This window comes from Martes martes, assembly GCF_963455335.1.
Source record: "Martes martes genome assembly, chromosome: 9".
Lineage (NCBI taxonomy): Eukaryota > Metazoa > Chordata > Mammalia > Carnivora > Mustelidae > Martes > Martes martes.
In genome coordinates, this window is record NC_137896.1 from 131,962,547 (window position 1) to 131,981,719 (window position 19,173).

General features: G+C 55.8%; 2 protein-coding genes across 2 annotated transcripts in view; one reads left to right on the forward strand and one right to left on the reverse strand.

The window, feature by feature from the left end:
* Positions 1 to 509: 509 nt before the first annotated feature.
* Positions 510 to 8,426, forward strand: ODC1 (ornithine decarboxylase 1). Its single transcript, XM_080812944.1, has 12 exons — positions 510 to 804; positions 3,722 to 3,869; positions 4,132 to 4,265; positions 4,526 to 4,699; positions 4,890 to 5,062; positions 5,507 to 5,641; positions 5,758 to 5,839; positions 6,025 to 6,108; positions 6,792 to 6,954; positions 7,040 to 7,152; positions 7,239 to 7,453; positions 7,950 to 8,426. The coding sequence occupies exons 3-12, from the start codon at positions 4,164 to 4,166 to the stop codon at positions 8,092 to 8,094; spliced, it is 1,386 nt and encodes a 461-aa protein (XP_080669070.1). The 5' UTR covers positions 510 to 804; positions 3,722 to 3,869; positions 4,132 to 4,163; the 3' UTR covers positions 8,095 to 8,426.
* Positions 8,427 to 17,587: 9,161 nt separating this feature from the next.
* The window catches only part of HPCAL1 (hippocalcin like 1), a 107,988-nt gene continuing 106,402 nt past the window's right edge, over positions 17,588 to 19,173 (reverse strand). The window contains exon 4 of the mRNA XM_080813049.1: positions 17,588 to 18,655. Coding sequence (XP_080669175.1) covers positions 18,558 to 18,655 — 98 coding nt within the window. The 3' untranslated portion in view covers positions 17,588 to 18,557. The remainder of the gene's footprint in view (positions 18,656 to 19,173) is intronic.

Below are 19,173 nucleotides of genomic sequence, written 5' to 3' on the forward strand. Positions count from 1 at the left end.
GCCCCATTCTTGGGGTGAAGCCAGAATCGTCACAGGTCCCCTTTCCTAGGACAGGAGGCGCCTGGCAGGAGGGGCCAGAGTCACCCGGGGTCCACGTGGCCCGCTTGCGCCCGCGATCTCCTTTCTCTGCCCTAGGACACCAGGCACTCAAAGCCAAGAGGAAGAACAGTTCTGCCCAGCGCGGATGCTTAAATTCGGGCTCGTTCGCCTGCAGGCGCCCGCTCCTGCCCCAGGGCTGGTGTCCCGGAGAGCTGCGGGCGCCGGCGGGCCCAGGACCTGAGGCGTCGTGCGCGTGCGCGTGCCCGCCGCAGGGCCGGGAGGGGTGAGAGGCCGCCGGAGGCGTCCTGCGGCGCCGTGCGCGTGCGCAAGTCTGCCGCAGGGCCGGGAGGGGCGCGAGGCCGGGGGCGGGCCCGCCGGCGCTCGGAGCCGCTGACGTTGAAGGGCCCGCGCTCCCCATCCTCCGTCCGGCCGCGGGTTGGCCGCCGCGGGCGCGCTCCGCCCCCTTCCTCGGAGGACGCCCGGACGGAACCGATCGCGGCTGGTTTGAGCTGGTGCGTCTCCATGACGACACGCGCGGTGCTATAAGTAGCGGAGCGGCGGCGCGTCGGCTTTGTCAGTCCCCTCAGCCTCCGCCGCCGCCGCCCCTCTGCCAGAGCTCCGGCGCCACCTCGGGCCGGCGGTCCTCCGCGGGAGGCAGCGAGGCGGCGGGCGGCCGGCTGACGGGGCGGCGGGGCGGCCGGCGGTCCTGCGCGCTCGGCGGCGGCATCTCCATGGGGCTGGCCCGCGGCGTCCGAGTGCTGTAAGGTGAGAGGGGGCGCGTCCGGGCGGTTGGGAGGCGGGAGGGGGGACGGCCACGTGTCCCTGCGCGGCGGGCCGGAGGCCCGGGGCTGACCCTGCGCCTGGAGCTGCGAGGGACACGCGGTCGTCGCGCCGGCCGCGGGTCCCTGACCCCGCTACCCTCCGGGGCCCGCGTCCCTCCGTGGAGCGGGACTTCGGACCCCCTGATCCTGCGCGCTCCCGGCGGCCACCCTCGCCGCGGCCCGTCCTGCTCCGGATCGCCCCGGCTTGGGGCAGCCAGGGCCGGAGGGGACTGCGTCTCACCTCTTCCGAACCACGTCAGTGGGGACTCGGAGCCGGAAGCTGTCGGGAAGGCCCGCGGTTCTTTCAACCGCTATTCTTTTTTTAAAACCCATGTGGCCAGCCCGGCAGCAGGTGCAGGAGAGGGACGAGCGGGCCCGAGCAAGTCTCGGGCTCCCGTCGCTCAGCTCACTTCTATTAGGATGAGGCAGGCCATTCTGCCTCCCTGTCGTGGAATTTTCTCTTAGTTTCTGTGTACGGAGGAAACGACCCGATAGAGCAGTTCCCCGGAGTTGCTGGAGCTCAAATGTGAGATAGCCTTGTCTTCACTACGGTAGTACATTCTCCGTTAGTTGTGCCCCAGAGTTGGCTCTGGAGGAATCTTTGAAGGACTTAGAGATCTAAGAAAGGCCTAGAATGTTGAGATCCCAGTCCAGGCAACAGTCTGACCCGTAGGAGGCAGCCCTTAAGGTTTTCCAAACAGGCTGTTTGTGGTGGTTTTGAGAATCCCAAATAATGGGTAAGTGTGGGGAGCAGAACTTTTTAGAAAGGTCTGGGGAGCACAAAGAATGGGTTGGCTTTGTTTAAAGCTAAAATTGGGCATGATTTAGTTGACTTGTGAAATTTTTTTCAGTTTGCTTAAATTGGTGTCTGTCTCTTGTGTAATACTTCGCGGTTGGCAGAAGAGAAGTTCCTAGTAGGAGAGTGCTGTCTTGTGCTCACTGACCCATCGTTTCAAGTAACTTAGCTATACAGAACGCTAAAGGGTGAGATTATTGTGTTGCAAGTTTTTAAAATAAAGCTTTAAAAGGTACTTAACAGTAACATTTCAAAGTAATAACTTCCCAGGTTTAAGCTTGAACATTGCTGTAAAGCTTTTTTAATAAGATCCTAACTAAAGAGTCCAATCTGTTACTGTGCGAACCTGTGTTCAGTGTTGATTATATAGACAGAACGGGTTTGCTGTCCCCTTAGACTCTTGACTTCCCCTAGAGGTGGTTTCGGCAATGTAGGAGGTTGACAATGCCAGAAAGTCACATTAGATCAAGTCTTAGAACAAGTTCTTCCGCTGGCTCAGTCGCTAGAGGATGTGACTCTTGATCATGGGGTTGTAAGTTCAAGCCCCATGTTGGGTGTAGAGATTTAAAAAAATAAACAAATGAAATCTTAAGAAAGGGAAAAAAAACCACACAACAAAGGACAAGTTGAACCGTGCATGGGTTTGGATTTATGGCAGGCTCGTCCCCCTGGGCCTCTCATAGTGTCCCATGCCAGAGCAAACCGCGGCCCCGAACCATTGCCTGGCCTCTCTGCCGTAGGCTGCAGGCACTGAAGCGGGTCGCACAGTGAAAAAAGAAAGTCCTGCCTAGCAGAAATTATATAGGTTAAAAATCAATAATTTGTGCCACATTTCGTGAAGACCCAAGGACAGTGGCTCTGAATGTTATGAGCTTTATTTTTGCTTATTCATAATTCGTGTCTGCCTCCTTATTTTTGTTATTCATAAAGTTAGCCGAAAATTACTTCCACGTGATTATTGTTCATTAACTAAGCAAGGATGAGGTGAGATTGCAGAATCACTGACTTGATCGGCAACTCTGGTTTAAGAATGTTGATTTCTGATAAGGGAGCTCTAATACATTTTGTTGATAATGAAGATTGCTCACTGTAAAAATACATGTGTGGGGGGCACCTGGGTGGCTCAGTGGGTTAAGCTTCTGCCTTAGGCTCAGCTCAGGTCGTGATCTCAGGGTCCTGAGGACGGAGCCCCGCATCGGGGCTCTCTGCTCAGCAGGGAGCCTGTTTCCCTCCCTCTCTGCCTGCCTCTGCCTACTTTTGATCTTTCTGTCAAATAAAATCTTTTTTAAAAATATGCATGGCATGAAAATAAAATAGCATAAAAATGAACTCAAAAAATTCTTAGGAAACTTCAGAGCACTCAGTAAGTTTAGCCTTAGACATTTCCACAATGCCTTTCAGTTATTAAAACTTCTGTGTAAGACTTAGGGAAAACAGAAGGTAGATGTTTATAAGGCGCCTTTCAGTAATTACTGAAATGTTCTCTTAAGCTTCTAAAGAGTTAACGTATCCCTGAAATCAAATAAACTGGCCATTATAAAAAATTTTTCCATTTCAGTGAAATGAGGAGTCTGAAACCTGCTTTCTATAGATTTTTTAGCATGAATATTTGAAGTGCTTGTTTTGAGGTGTATAGTTAATACATGTAGGATTTTAGCGTTGGGGTGCCTGGGTGGCTCAGTCGTTAAGCGTCTGCCTTTGGCTCAGGTCATGATCCCAGCGTCCTGGGCTGGAGCCGCCATCCGGCTCCCCTGCTTAGCAGGAAGCCTGCTTCTCCCTCTCCTCCTCCCCTGGCTTGTGTTCCCTCTCTCGCTGTGTCTCTATCAAATAAGTAAATAAATCTTAAAAGATTTAGTGTGTTGCTTTGAGAAAGTCTAGTGTTGAATCTGCAGTGTCCTTGCATAGTGGAGAGGTTTATGGAATCCTGTGGCTTAACGCCCGGAAGGATGGGATTCGGAAGTCCAGTGAGTGAGCAAGCGATGTCCGGAAAGCGCCTGTGCAGCCTTGCTTTCTGTGTGCTCACATCACAGTCCGTGCCTGATCTTCCATTTGATGTGTTCCTAAGGCGGACAGCAAATTCGGTGTTTATCGGAACATTTCCCCTGCTGCACTGGGGCGCACGCATCCTCAGCGGGATTTGGAATTCCGGAGAATTGCCTTTGTGAGAAATTGGCCACCATTTCTTTAAGTTCCATCTCTTCTTAGTTTTCCATGTAAGTATTCATGGTTGTTGCAGGTTATTGTTAAGAATCACTGAGTGTTGGGGCTCCTGGGTGGCTCCGTTAGGCCTGTGCCTTAGGCTCAGGCCGTCCTGGATTGAGCCCCACATCTGGCTTCCTGCTCAGCGGGGAGTCTGCTTCTCCCTTTCCTTCTGCCCTGCCCCCCCCCCAAAGGTCTCTCTCAAATAAATATTAAAAAAAAAATTAACTGAATATTGCTATGGTTTCTGAGTACATTTTTTCACCTTATTTGCAGTTTGTTACGTTTTGGAGGAACTTCAAGAAACCATGAACAACTTCAGTAATGCAGAGTTAGACTGCCATTTCCTCGATGAAGGCTTTACTGCCAAGGATATTCTGGACCAAAAAATTAATGAAGTTTCATCTTCGGTAAGTTTAAGTCCGTGCTAGCGGTGCGACTTTAAAAATCTGGGTACCTGAGTGAGAAACTTGAGTGGGGTCTTAAGGAAGTGGAATGGAACATGGCATGTTAGGTAATTAAGAATTTATTAGCTACGAATCACTCTGTGGTAATAGTGATCAGGGTAAAGAAAAGCGGGTTCCTTGAGACTGATGGGAACGAGAGGGGAGGTGCATGTGGAAGTGTGATTAGGCTGCTAATGAGTTCCCTGCAACCACTCTTGCTGTAGGATGATAAGGATGCCTTCTATGTTGCCGACCTGGGAGACATTCTAAAGAAACATCTGAGATGGTTAAAAGCTCTTCCTCGGGTCACCCCCTTTTACGCAGTCAAATGCAATGATAGCAGAACCATAGTGAAGACCCTTGCTACCATTGGGACAGGATTTGACTGTGCTAGCAAGGTAAGCAAAGCAGTGGGACTCAGGAATGATGATCTCAGATGGCCCTGGTGCTCTCAGCAGTGCGGATCAGATCAGAGTTGGGTTTCTTGGGCAATAGACAGCAGTGAAAGTGGGGGGACTGAACTCCCATTTTCCTGTTTCTTTCATTGATTGGTTTCATATATATAAATAACATACTCATGTTTTTCAGACTGAAATACAATTGGTACAAAGTCTTGGGGTGCCTCCGGAGAGGATTATCTATGCAAATCCTTGTAAACAAGTGTCTCAGATTAAGTACGCTGCCAACAATGGAGTCCAGATGATGACTTTCGATAGTGAAGTTGAATTGATGAAGGTTGCCAGGGCACATCCAAAGGCAAAGTGAGTTGACTCCTCGTTTGCGGGCGGGTCACATACGGGATCTACGCGTTGTGTCAAATTCAGGTTTCCAATTTCAAGATTTCTATACTTTAGTATAAAGTATAGGAGTGTGCTGGATCAGAGGCAGAGTAGAAAATCTTAAATCCTCTTGATGAATAAAGCTGTAGGAGAGTCTTGGGGCACCTGGGTGGCTCAGTCGGTAAAGCGTCTGCCTTCTGCTCAGGTTGTGATCCCAGGGTTCTGGGACTGAGCAGGAAGCGGGGAATCTGCTTCTCCTTTTCCCTCTGTTCTCTCTGATTCTCTCCCAAGTAAATAAATTGAGATCCTTAGAAAAAAGTATGAGACTCAAATCAGAGGGCATCAGCCACAGATTCTTTTTATTACTACCATGGCTATCAGTGGTCTTTTGTCAGGGGAAATTTGATACAATTTTTCTGCTTCTAGGTTGGTTTTGCGGATTGCCACCGATGATTCCAAAGCAGTCTGTCGCCTCAGTGTTAAATTTGGTGCCACACTCAAAATCAGCAGGCTTCTCTTGGAACGGGCGAGAGAGCTGAATATTGATGTCATCGGTGTCAGGTGAGATCTTGGCGGTGGCACAGAGACTAAGATACTGGACAGTGCACATCTCGGGTTTTTCTCCCACTATAAATAGTGATTTTCAGAAATAGCATATTCTCCTTTCTTCGCCCCAGCTTCCACGTGGGAAGTGGCTGCACCGATCCTGAGACCTTCGTGCAAGCCATCTCCGATGCCCGCTGTGTCTTCGACATGGGAGTGAGTATACGTAAACCCAGTTCCGGGCTGCGGGCTGGGGAGTGGGGCTGACGGTAACGAGCCTCAGTTCTAGAATTAACCTTTTCCAGAAGTCATTCCATATTCCAGAGGCTTAAACCCAGCTGCTGCATACATTTCCATGGTTTGTTAGGCTGCTCGATTGACTTGACTTTTCTTGACTCTAGGCTGAGGTTGGTTTCAACATGTATCTGCTTGATATTGGTGGTGGCTTTCCTGGATCTGAGGACGTGAAGCTTAAATTTGAAGAGGTAATTTACAACAGAAATACAGCTATTTTAGCAAGTTCCATTTTCATGTATTTCCGAAGTTAAGTATTTAAAGTAATAACAAAAGAAATTATATAAACATAAAAATGTTTTGGTATATTTTCAGAGAGTTCTGTTATTTAAAATTGTATTTAGTGTGCTTTGGTTTTCTTAACCACAGTGAGTCTGTTTCCCCCCAGATTGTGGGAAATAGTTGATTAGGAAAGAGCATGCGGACATCGGTACATCGTTACCCCAGATAGGGTTTTCTAAATTTTGTGCTTTTGAACTTTTTGTTTTAGTCACTTACGAAGTTAAAATGGACATCTTACTAAATATGGACCATTTTGTGGTGGTTGAGTTTTTAGATCCACCTTCTTGTTAACAGTTTTGTGAGATGGGCAGAATAGAGTTCTGTCCTGTTGACATGTATTTGATAGATTAAAATATTTAGGCACCTTCATACCTCAGTAAGCAGTAATAAATTTAAAGTGTTGTTTGATAGAATCCTACCCGTCACATCCCAGAGGGAAATCACATGAAACCACAGGGAGATGCTGCTGTCAGTCTTTCTTTCGCTGCTTTTGCTCGACAGTAAACCTGCCTGCTGCTGGCGTCCTGTCACAGCACTGGTTTTCTCTCTGCCGTGAGCTCCCCTTGGTGACAGCCCTCGCTGTCTCTCGCAGATCACCAGTGTTATCAACCCAGCCCTGGACAAGTACTTCCCGGCCGACTCGGGCGTGAGCATCATAGCCGAGCCTGGCAGATACTACGTTGCATCAGCCTTCACGCTCGCAGTTAACATCATTGCCAAAAAGCTCGTACTAAAGGAACAGACAGGCTCTGATGGTACGTATAAAGGCCGAGTCATCGCACAGCATAGCTGCACGGTGGTACAAAAAGTGGTAATTGAGACTCTTAAATGTCCTTCCAGATGAAGAGGAGTCGAGTGAACAAACCTTTATGTATTACGTGAACGATGGCGTGTACGGATCATTCAACTGCATCCTCTACGATCATGCCCACGTGAAGCCCCTTCTGCAGAAGGTAGTCTCTGAGCACAGTCCGTACAGCAGCGAGGATGTGTGTTTGCAATGAGGGCAACTAGGTAACAGTTTTCTCTCTCGATGCAGAGACCCAAACCAGATGAGAAGTACTATTCAACCAGCGTATGGGGACCAACGTGCGACGGCCTGGATCGCATTGTCGAGCGCTGCGACCTGCCCGAGATGCATGTTGGCGATTGGATGGTGTTTGAAAACATGGGTGCCTACACTGTCGCTGCTGCTTCTACTTTCAATGGGTTCCAGAGGCCGACCATCTACTACGTGATGTCGGGGCCGACGTGGTTAGTGACGACGACGCGTGTTTCTGGTTTGATAAGAACAGATTTCTCCTGGGCTTTTCTGCTGGCTCTTGTCTGGTTGAGTCAGAAGAAATCATCTCGTTTAGGTGTAAATACTAACAAGGTTTTTAAAAATAGTTCATTTTCTGCCTGCATTAAGAATATATGCTTGAGGAAATTTGGAAAATATAAGTGGAAAAACCCTCTGGTGATAGTGGTCTGTATTCTCAGATTTTTATAGAGGTGTAACTCTTTCAAAAAAAAAAAAAAGCCTAGGGTATATCTGCGTAAATAGAATGTCACGAATGCACGTGACTTGTGCTTTCCCTGTTACAGAAAAGGTAGTCCTGAAGACAGGCTTGGTCCCGGAGTGTGCTGACTCGCTTCCTAGGGATGTAGTGACCAAGGGAGCACACAGGCTCCCGGGGAAGGGACGCTCGGGAGACCGCCCGGTTCCGGGGGACTTGGGGTTTCTGAACCTGCCACTTCTATCTCTCAGGCAACTGATGCAGCAGATCCAGAGCCGCGACTTCCCGGCCGAGCTGGAGGAGCCAGACGCCAGCCCCCTGCCCGTGTCCTGCGCCCGGGAGAGCGGGCTGAAGCGCCCCCCGGCCGCCTGTGCCTCCGCCAGCGTTAACGTGTAGGTGCCGCTCCTGTAACTGTTAGCTTCGAGTTGAGCTTGGATTGGGGGATCGGGGGGGACCGTTTAACTTAATTCCTGCTAGTTTTGAGATGTCTGTAAGTAGGGTCGGCACGGATGCAACAGTGTGGAAGACGAGGAGATGGGGTCACTTATCTGTGTTCCTATGGAAACTATTTGAATATTTGTTTTATATGGATTTTTATTCAATTTTCAAACATGCTACTAAGGGGCGCCCCTCCGCTGCTGAGCAAGCGTTTGTAGCTTGTACTTTGGCAGGACGGGCCAAAAGCTTAGTGTTGTGACCTGTTTTAAAAATAAAGTATCTTGAAGTAATTGGGCGTTGGGGAGTTTTTGCAGCGTGTCCATTCCCAGTGGCTTGCCTCAAATGTGTTTATAAGTGGTGGGAATTTGTCCCAGCAGCTGAGAAGGTTGTCGCAGAGGACTTAGAAGTTGGTGGTTTTCAGTATTTTGAAAATGCATCGAAATGCCGTCGTCCTGTTCAGCATTTCCATTTCAAGTCTGGGAGTCGTCTTGTATGAAGTTTGCTGGGGATCCTCACAAAGAACAGAGGGTTTGGCCCACACGTAGGTGGAGGGAAAAGTGTGGGTGACACAGGCCCCGAATGTCCCCTGACGTGGCTGTGAGGGAGCACCCAGAGCTCTTCGTTACCTGCGTGTGTCAGGGCTGTGCCGGGGTGGGACCCGTGGAGCCCGAGTGCTGCCGCAGGACAGGTGTTCCCTTCCCGCTTACCTTCTCTCCAGGGACAAGTTGCAGAGCGGCAGGTTAGGAATGTGGCACATGTGGCGGTCAGCTCATATTAATACGTTCCGCAGTTACCCTGTGTTGTGGATCTCTCCTCTCTTTGACTTTGAGCGCTGGCCGTTTATATTCCCTCACTCAACTCGTACCCCTCCTGCCCCCAAAGGACCTCAGGCTCTCCTACTGTGGAACCTCCAAGAAGAGCATGTCAAGTCCTGCAGTAGCCATATGGGGGAAACGAAGGTGTGCAAAAGCCAGACGGGGCTCTAGTAAGCCCCTGGGCCCCGCTGTCCCAGTGCAGCATTGTCCCACCAGCTACACCGGGGAGGTGTGGCAAGACCAGAGTCCAGATGGCGGGGAGTGCTGTAGAGCGGATTCCAGGGGAACGACCTCTTTCCTAAAAACCACCTTCCCTGCCCAAGACCTGGGTTCCCCATGGACACTGCATCGCTGTGGTTGCCGAGTTTCCTCTTCCAGCGGCTCAGCCGGGCTCAGGCTGGGCGTGTCACCGGCTCTGCTCTCCCTAGACCTGCGGATACAGTTTTAGTTGTGGTGTGTACATACATACGTAGAAGCTACAAACACAATAGTTCTGATTAGAGTGGGGTCCAAGGGGAGGGGAAAACCTCTCCGACTGTCCCACTTCTGTGAGCACGCCCTTTCCTGATTGCTCAGGATGTTCAAAATAAAGGAATTGGTGTTGGGAAACGGGAGCTAGTCCCCGAGCTGGGATCTTGGTACATGAGGCCTTCAGCTTGAACAGGAAGGGAGAGATCGATCTCACGGTGGCAGCTGTGAGCTTAGATGGAAGAGGGGGGGTGTGTGTACTTTGCACTCATACGCCAAGGATCTGGAAAGTGCTCCGCCCTCAGCCAGTCCATCCAGCTGGGCAGCGCCAGTGGGATGGAAGCCACCCCAGGTCGTCCTGTTCCACCCACGTGACAGCCTCAGCCTCGCTCCCAGCAGCCTGCTGAAATCACTTGTCAGCCACCAGAGCTTCCGGGCTTTGCCAAGGTCATGTTCGGGTCTGGAGGATAGTATGGCCTGGCCTGGGCCAAATGGCCGCCTCTGGTCCTTAGACCTGGGAGTGGCAGATGAGTTCAGCCAAGGGGGGTGGAGATCTCATGCTGGGTGTGTCGACTCCAAGACCCCGCAAGTTCTCGGTTGCTTTGTGTAGTTACCTATGCCAGGTGGTGAAGAAAGATGGCACTGTCTAGGGGCACCTGGGGGGCTGGTTGGTTGAACATCTGACCCTTGATCTTGGCTCAGGTCGTGATCTTGACTGAGATTGAGCCCATTGGGCTCAGCATGGAATCCCCCCCCATGCTCTCCGGTGTCCTTGCTCTCAAAAAAAAGGGGGGGGGCGACACTGTTGAGCCATTCACAGAAAACGGACACTCCCAGACTTAACAGAGTATGAAGTGACTGTGGCTCTGGGCCTGCACCAGGCAGCCTGGGGCGGATTTTCCTCCTGAGAGTGCCGGAGACTCCGGACAGGCTCCCCACAGGAAGGGACCCGGGGGTCTCAAGCTGTTGGTCCGGGATGAAGGCAGGGGTCTCAGGCCATCGGGCTCCGCGTTCGGTTCACTTGGGGACCATCTTCCGAATGCAGGTGGCGGGGCCCGCCCTGCACTCCAGAGATGGGGTGGTGGGGATGGGGGGGTCACCGCCTGGGAAGAGCAAGAAGGGCCTCCCCAGCTCCTCGGGTCATATATTCGGGGTGAGCGTGTAACAGAGCAGACACAAAATTAACACACTTGAAGTCAAAAAGGTAAGAGACAAACAGAACTGTGTGAACCGAGCTGCCTTTTTTCATATTAGACGGCTCTGGTCATGAACAGAACAATACGATAGCGGCCGAGACAGAACATGGACCCGAAGTCTGAGATTTCCAGACTCAAATGCGCACTAACGGACTGTCCTGTGGCCGGGGGGGGGGGGGGGTGGGCAGGTGAAGGGGTTTCCCCGGGTGCCGGCTAAGCAGGGGTGCTCACCCAGGTTGTCAAGAAAGGGGACGGCGGGAGTCCTCTCTCTGCAGGCCATCGGGCCACATCGCAAGTAACCGTAACTGTCTGACCCGGCAATTCTAAGGATTTGCTGACAGAAACCCCCTTGCGGGCTCTTCACTGCGCTGTAGCCACACATTGGAGACACCCCACACAGCCGTCGGGTACGGACGGTCAAGGTGGCCCGTGGAACGGGGCCCGTGGGCCGCTCGAAGCTGCCAGAGCTGACAGGGCCCGCGTCCCAGCCCGAGTGAGCACGAGCAGGGTGAGGAGCAGCGTGGGGAGAGCAAACCCCCAGCAGGCCGTGCGTGTGTGAGTGTGCGTGTGTGCGCGCGCACACATTCCCGCGTGTGCACAGAGCCTTTCTGGAAGAGCGGACAAAGGGGCAGGAGGAGACTGGGGGCCCGAGGAGACTACACAGGCCTGGACATGTGTCCGCGAGACTCATCTTAAATCGCGAGCCTCCCAAGTGAGGAAAGAGGCCCAGAAATCAGTTGCTCGAGTCCCGTCCCACGGCGGAGGCCAGAGGCAGGCCCCATGACTCCCACGTCCACTTGGCGCCTCCCTTAGCCCACAAATGCGTTGCTGAACTTGAAGCCAGAGGCTTTCCAGTCCCACACTGGCGGTGGTTGCGAGGGAGGGTCAGTGAAGCCCCAAATGTAGGGCCCGGAGTGAAAACACCTGAGGAGTCCTCGCTGCTGTTCCCGGGGCCGGAGGCTGGTTCCACCCCCGAGGCCGACTGGAGGATGGGGAGGGTCGCGAGCGGACGGGCCTGGGCTGGACTGGCCTCCGCGGCTTCCGACCCGCCCTGGGGACCGCGCACACTCGGCTCCCTGGCTGGACAAGTGGAGTTGCCAGACTCAGCAAGTAAAAATTGAAGAATTTAAGAACTGCCCGGGACATATATTTGTTGTCTGAAATTGAAACTGAACTGCATAACACTATCGAAAGGCCTCAGAGTCCTGGGTGTCAGGAGCCCAGCCTCAGCCTGTGTGCGGTGTGGTCCACAGAAGGGCGCTCCTCGGAACCTCAGCCTCGTCTGCCAGGTGGAGCAGGGACAGAAAGCGACGTGAAGCAGGTCCCAGAGGTTCTGAAACCGGGCGGGGAGGCCTTGGGGATCGGCACTCCCAGGCCCGAGTCCGCATTCCCAGCCACAGCCACCAGGGGGCAGCAGCACCTCAGGCTCCAGGCTCCTCGGCCCAGCTGGGAGCGTGACCCAACTGTCCGGTCCCACAGTCACTCTGCAAACACGAGACCAAGGCCCCTGGAGAGCCCTGACTGTGCCAGGAGGTCTGTGGGAACAGGAGCGTGCTCTGGCTCAGAAGGAGATCCAGGGCCAGCCACAGTAGTGGATCTGGGGCTTTGAGGAAGGGGCTCCAGGCAGCCTTGGTCCCAACCAGGCCACCGCCCCCCAAAACTCTTCCTGAGCCCCCATAGGTGAAGCTCATCCCCCAGCCCAGCCATCGCCCCTCCTGCTTCACACCCGCTGCACCAGCCTTGCCGCCCACGCCTGTCCAGAGTGGGTAACACCCCTAGCCACATCCTGAGGTGACCTGGTGACCCTGCCCACTAGCCCTCTTGCCCTGGACACGGCCCTCCCTGTCCTCTCCTGTAAGACGGTGACGTTGAGGCTCGGCCTCCCTGCTGCAGTGTGGGGTGGGGGAGGCAGCAGGGTGCTGCTCTCATGGGATCCCCACCCACTGTGCTCTCCTGGGAGCCAGGGTCCAGGTCCCGGCCCACCTCCATGCATCGGTACCTAAGGCTACCAGGCTTGCTCCCTCCCCGTTTTTGTGCATGGTCCCGGGCCCAGGTTCTTCCCACACCAGAGCTGCCTCCATGGCAGTGGGGTGGGGGGCAGGGGTCCCTTCCTAACCCTGGCTCTGGCCCCGTGGCCCCCACATCCGGGGGATCGAGGAGCCACTTGGCAGCCCTCCCTCTGAGCTGGAGAGTCTGAAGGGCAGGTGTTGGCTCAGGGAGTAGCTTCCCCCTCCCCCAAGGCCCTGCAGCCCTTCTGGCAGCCGATGTGCAGGGTCAATGTCACTGCCTTACAGGAGAGGTCAAGGAGGGCCTTGTCCAGGGTCATAGGGCTCCTCAGTGGCCAAGCTGAGACTCGTCCCTCTGCCCCGTTGTCTGGGGTGGCTGTGGCTTCCCTGCAGCTCCAGGGAATAGGGACGGGCCACGTGCTGAGTCTCTGTCATCATTCCCCATCGCTAACCCCATGCTGGGCCAGGCACTGGATCCAAGGACAAAGGGAGTTGGGTGGACAATCCGAGGTCAGTATGAGGGAAGAAGTACTGTGACTGAGGGGAGCCTGGGGGCCTATCAGCCATCTGGGAGGAGGCGGGGATGGCTTCCTGGAGGAAGGGACATTTGCATGTAGTCTTAAAAAGGGCCCAGAGTGTGGGTGAGCATGTGGTTCAGGGAGGATGAGGCAGGAAGGCCGCTGTCGTCGGAACTGGGGACAGGAGCCCCAGCAGCCAAGCCGGGCTGGGCTGAGGGCCGGGGGCACAGGGGTTTCCGCCCCACACACTAGGATGGGCGGCCGGGGCTACCACTCAACGCAGCCTCACCCCTGTCTTCTGGAGCCAGCCACTTGCCCACACAGGCCCAGGCCAGGTGCAGCGGACCCTGGGCGCCACATCTGCGTGTGACACGCCTGGCTGCGTCTGTGACCTCTCCACACGGGATGGACACAGGTTCCAGCCTGGACCGGCCAGATCCCATCTGCGGAGGCTCCGGAACCAAACACACCACTGGCCCACAGACACCCAGACAGAAACACAGACACACACATCCAGGGCAAGGGGCACGGTCTGGGGGCCATGATGCAGCTAGTTCTCATTCTGCTACTGACTTCTGGGACCTGAGCGAGCCTGAGGGGCCTGGCTGATGGCTCGTAGAGCACTTCCCCTCCCCTCCCCAGTCTCCTCTCCGCTCGCCACCAGGTGGAGCAGGTGCACCACAGAGACCCTTGGAAACAGAGCAGCAGGGTCCCGGAGAACACGGACTTGGAGGGTGCGTGTGTGGCACACATGTGGGAGCTGGGGACACACCCAGCCCACGGGCAGGGAGACCGGCCAGGACGGGCCCAAGTGTACCCTCCCGTGAAATGCAGGAGTCGGGCGGCCTGGCAGGTCCTCAGTGATGTCTCCCCTTTGGGTCTGAGCCCAGGGGCATCTCCCCACCCCAGGGCAGTCTCAGAAGCTTCTGGAAAGAGTCCTGTAGGGGATGGAGGAGAAGAGGCCCACTCTTTGCCCTCCGCGGGCAGCTGCCTTCTCTCGCCAGGTCCCTGTGCTAGCCAGGCGGCACTCACCCCATGGCTCCCCTGGGCCCTGACCCTGGGTGGCGTCCCACGTGGCCATGTCCCAAGCTCTCCCTCGGGAGCGGCTCCTGCGTAAACACGCCTCCATCCAGGCCCAGGCTCACACGGCTCCTGCACCACTGCGTCTCCCACGTCTACTCTACTCTCACCCCTTGTCCTCTCAAAGGCTTTCTGGATGTCCCCCAAGCCCAGGAGAAGGCCACGCTACAGGGCTCTGACTCCCTGAGGACCCCCGGGGCCCCCGAGCCGAGGGAAACAAGTAGAGGCGCCAGGCCCCCCACTGCCTGCAGCACCCAGGGGCCCCGGAGCCCACCCCCACCGGCCTTGCACTGGGCCCCCCTCGACGGAACGGCCGACAAGGAGTCCGCGCCCGGCACCAGCTCAGCTCAGCGGAGTCAGGTCGGCCCAAGGCTGGTGGCTGGTGGGAGGCCAACTTAGGCCCCACAGGCCGAGCCCTGTGCCCAGCGCCCTGCTCGGCGGCGCATTCCCCCGCGTCCCCTTAGAGGCGGTCAGGCCCAGTTCTGAGCTGGGGCCTTTCTTCTGGATGCCCGAGTCTCCCCTCCGGCCGGTGGGCTCCTTGAAGCAGACTACGTGCTCACTGCTGGCCCCTTAACCCGGGGCAGGGCAGCTCCGGGAAAGGTCGGGGACAGGACGGACTTTCGCACAAACTCTCCTCCCTCTGGAAGGCCTGCAGGCCTCCGGCCTCCCCGTCAGGAGTCTGACGTCCCCTCCTCAGGCAGCCGTGACGGGACCGGAAGCCAGTGCCGGCAGTCCAGCAGGGGCCACCTGGTCTAGGAGGGAGTAGGGAGCACGGCCCCCAGCAGTGCCCTGCGCAGTGCCTCAGCCCGGGGTGGGGATTAGGCCTGGGGGCCCTGAGCTGAGCCCTACTTAGGCACCCGGGGACAAGCCCCTCATTTCCCCAGACACATGGGGCCCCGAAGGTGGCTTCAGCCGTCCCAACTTGGGTCCTTGGGAGCTTATCCTGGGCTCCAGTCCCGTATCTGCAACCCCTTTCTGGAGCGAGCGACTTCTGCATACCCCAGGCCAGCCATTGTACCACGTGGGTAGTCACGGCTACCTTGCAGGCCGATGGGAGGTTTACAGCAGCGCATTCAGCAGTACCCGTCCTAGGAAGCCCTCCGCAGATCGGGGCGCACATCTTGGCCAGCTCCCACAGAGGAGGCCAGCCTACCCAGAGAAAGCCTCAGGCTGCATTAATGAAAAGCCAGGGTTGAGGAGGGGGGGGTATAGCCCTCCCCTCCCGGGTCTTGATCATGACCTGCCCAGATGAACACCTTAGACACCAAGCCCTGCCCTCCCACTCTCCCCTCCACATTCCAGGCCTCCTTCCTTAGATCTGAAACAACATTCCTGCTTCGGGAGTGGTTCCTATTGTTGTAGGTCCTTGGGCGGGTGGGGTGGGGGGCCACACTGACTTTTGTGACCTCCTGCTGGGGCAGGGTCCAAGAGGACCCCCAGACCCACATCTTCCACATCTGGGCAGAAGCACTTGTGATAGTTTTGTTTTGTTTTAAAGATTTATTTATTTGAGAGCACACAGAGCGGGGACAGGGGTAGGGGAGAGCAGAAGAGAGGAACTTAATCAGACTATGTGCTGAGAGCAGAGCCCGATTCCGGGCTCAATCTCATGACCGTGAGATCACAACCTGAGCCAAAAACAAGAGTCAGACGCTTAACCGACTGTGCCACCCACATGCCCCTGACAGCTTTATGCACCATTTTAACTGAGTCATGGGGGCCCAGATACCTGGTCAAACATTATTCTGGGTGTGTCTATGCAGGTATTTCTGGATGAAATTGACATTTCAGTTAGTCGCCGGAGTAGAGCAGATAGATGGCCCTTCCCAACGTGGGTGGGCCGCAGCCAATTCGTTGAAGGGCTGAACAGAGCAGGACTCAGGCAAGGGCAATTCTGCTCTGAGGGTCTTGAACTGGGATGCTGATCTCTTGACTTCAGACCCTTTCTGGAATGATGCCATCGGCCCTCCCGGGTGGAGCTTCAGCTCACAGATCTTGAGACGGTTCAGCCTCCAGAATCATGGGGAGCAATGCCTTATAATAAGGGTGTGTGTGTGTGTGTGTGTGTGTCTGTGTGTTTAGATCTCCAATTGGGTCTGCTTCCCCGGAGGCTCCTGCGACAGCAGTCATTCCCATCCATGCCCCACCCCCATTCCTGGCCCCGAAGCGTCCCCAACAAGCAGTACCAATTGTCTTTTGTAAAAATCAAGTCCCTCGGGGCACCTGGGTGGCTCAGTGGGTTAAGCCTCTGCCTTCGGCTCAGGTCATGATCTGGGGGTCCTGGGATCGAGCCCTGCATCGGGCTCTCTCTCTGCGGGGAGCCCTCTTCCTCCTCTCTCTCTGCCTGCCTCTCTGCCTACTTGTGATCTCTGTCTGTCAAATAAATAAATAAAATTAAAAAAAATAGCTTTTAAAAAAATCAAGTCCCTCATGGGAGGGGAGGCTCCCGCGAGCCAGGCAGAGTGGTCAAGACACCACCTTGTCACCTTCTAGCACAGAGAGTGCCGCCCACTGAGGCCCACAGCTGGGGGCACACCGGGAGCTGCACCATGAACGAGCTCCTGGCAGTGCCATTGACTCGCCAGGCACTTGGGGACGGCTCCCAGTCGCTAACAAGACAGCCACCTCCCCTGCCCGCCCGCGAGGCAGGCTCTGAGTTCACGCTCTGCCCACTTACCTCCATCGCCCGCCTCTCCGTTTCAGCCCTCCCGCTGGAGAGGACACTGAGGCTCTGAGAGGCCCCGCAGCCCAAGGCAGGTATGACAGACACGGCTGGCGCCCGTCTTGAAAATACAACTCCAGTCCTGATCAGCCCTTCCTGCTGCCATGCGCTCCGGGGAAGGTGGGCCCTCCTCAACCAAGGGTGCCTCTTGACTGGCCAGTCACGGTCACCTCACACCCCCCCGCCAAGGCACTGACCTCGGTTTCAGCCAAGGAGAGGGGAGGCTGGTGGGGGGAATTCTGGAAAGTTCTCCTCCCTCTCCAGGAAGAAGAGAAGACAGGGTTGCCTCTTATCCTGCCTGTGGAATGCTGTGTCAGCTGCACTGCAGGGACCCCAAGGAGACAAGTGTGAGGACAAAAGCTAAATGAGAGATCAGGTGGTGGGGTGGTAGGGAGGGTGGAGGGTACCCAGGGGCTCCAGGGATATGCTCTCTCCAGACGCTGGCTTAGCCAAGCCTACAGCACGCTGCCTTGGACTTGACGTGTGAGACAAACATCTTACAGCACAAGCACCTTCTGCATGGTTTTGTGCTGCTGGGACCAGAGGTGTCCCTCCAGCCACTGGCTGAGCAACCAGGTCTCCCTCCGGGCCCGTGCCAATGGCCCTGGTCCCCACGCTGTCCTCACGGGGCCTGAGAGTCAGACCTGCCAGGGATGGTCACCTTTTATTTCCACGAGCATTTCTTGGCACAAATGGGGCTGCACAAGACTTACAGACACAGGGACACGAGAGGGGCCGAGCTGACCGACAGCAGCCCGCTGAACCCACCTTGACCCGAGGGTCTGGAGCAGCCTAGAGGCTCTCGGGGGCCAACACGAAACTCCGAGAATTCCATTTATTTGATCATTTTTAATACAGGAAATGCCAGACCAATCAACAGGGAGGACAGACCTTACACAGATGCCTGCGTTCACTACGTGGACGGACGGTCGCCACGGCACTGGGCACGCATGCATTTCCTTGGAAACGGGCAGGTTGAGAGAGCGCATAAATACCACAAAATAATCAGGCTCGGGGGCAGATCACGGGCCACTGGGGCGGGGGGGACCACGCGTCACAGGCAACAGAGGCGTGAAATACGGGACCTACACGGCACACGTCACTTCACCAGGGGCATAATTTATACACGAAAAGGAAGGAGGCCACAGTATCCGTACGTGCAAGCAGCTTTGGTCGGAGGAAACGCACGAGCGAGGCGGGGCCATGCACGGGGAGGGCTCGCCCGTCTACTCTCCCTCCGCTCTCGTCCCCACCTTTCCCACGGCCACCTGCCATCACCACATACAACAGCTGGCCTGGTCTCGATCTCAGGAAGTCCCATCCATGTCCTCGGCGGTGTTCTCCGGGCTCCCTGGGGCGGGGAGATGCCCCGGGAGCCAGAACTGTGAGCCCTGCGTGTAAACACCTCCCCGGGGGGGTGGGGGGTCCCTGGCGGGGGGGCCGGGCAGGGGGACAGGAAGAGGCCAGGTGGAGGAGGGAGGCCCAGCCACCAGGCCGGGCAGGTCGCCTGGGCCCCGGCGAGCAGGAATGGTGGAGGAGGCGTCCACTTCTGCAAGCAAAGCTTAGACGGCGAGACGAGCCTGGGTTCCTCCGCCACCGTCCGGACGCCTGGCCCCTCAGAACTGACTGGCACTGCTGGGGTCGCACTGCAACAACCGGACGATGGAGGGGTCGCTCTTGGCACCTTTAATGAATTCTTCCAGGGATAGTTTGCCTGTGGCGCAGGAGAGAGAAGAAATGGGGGTCAGCCAGGGCTCCACACTCTTCATGCGTCCGGAGGTCCCAGCCACCGCTCCCGCGTCAGGGGATGCCCCCTTTGGTCTAAGTCTCGTACCTTCCGAAGCTGGACCAAAGTGGGACTCCACTAACTTTGCATACCTTTCTGGAAAATCCCTTTCTTCTTTCACTGCCCAGGGCAAAGCATCAGGCACCTTAAAGGACACAGCCCGAGTATGACAGGCACTGTGGCTTATGGGACATCCTTTTGGAAGCCACCCCAGGCTTTACGTAAGAAAGGTGGGACTCGTCCAGAAAGAAAGTCACCCATAACTGATTTGGAGCTGAGGGGACCATGGCTGGGGGGGCGGGGGGCAGCCGGGACCCCCCCACCCACCACTGCCCGGTGCCTGGGTTCCCCTGGTGGTGGCATGGCTTGCTGCTCGCCGGCAGGATCGCTCTCTGCTGAGGGACTCTCGCCGTCCCGGGTGGGGCCTAGAGCGGGCTGGTCTTGCT

Coding starts and splice junctions, on each gene's coding strand:
- ODC1 (XM_080812944.1), top strand. CDS start 4,164: ATGAACAACTTCAGTAATGCAGAGTTAGACTGCCATTTCCTCGATGAA. Junction 4,700..4,889: donor GATTTGACTGTGCTAGCAAG/GTAAGCAAAGCA, acceptor CATGTTTTTCAG/ACTGAAATACAATTGGTACA. Junction 5,642..5,757: donor ATTGATGTCATCGGTGTCAG/GTGAGATCTTGG, acceptor TCTTCGCCCCAG/CTTCCACGTGGGAAGTGGCT.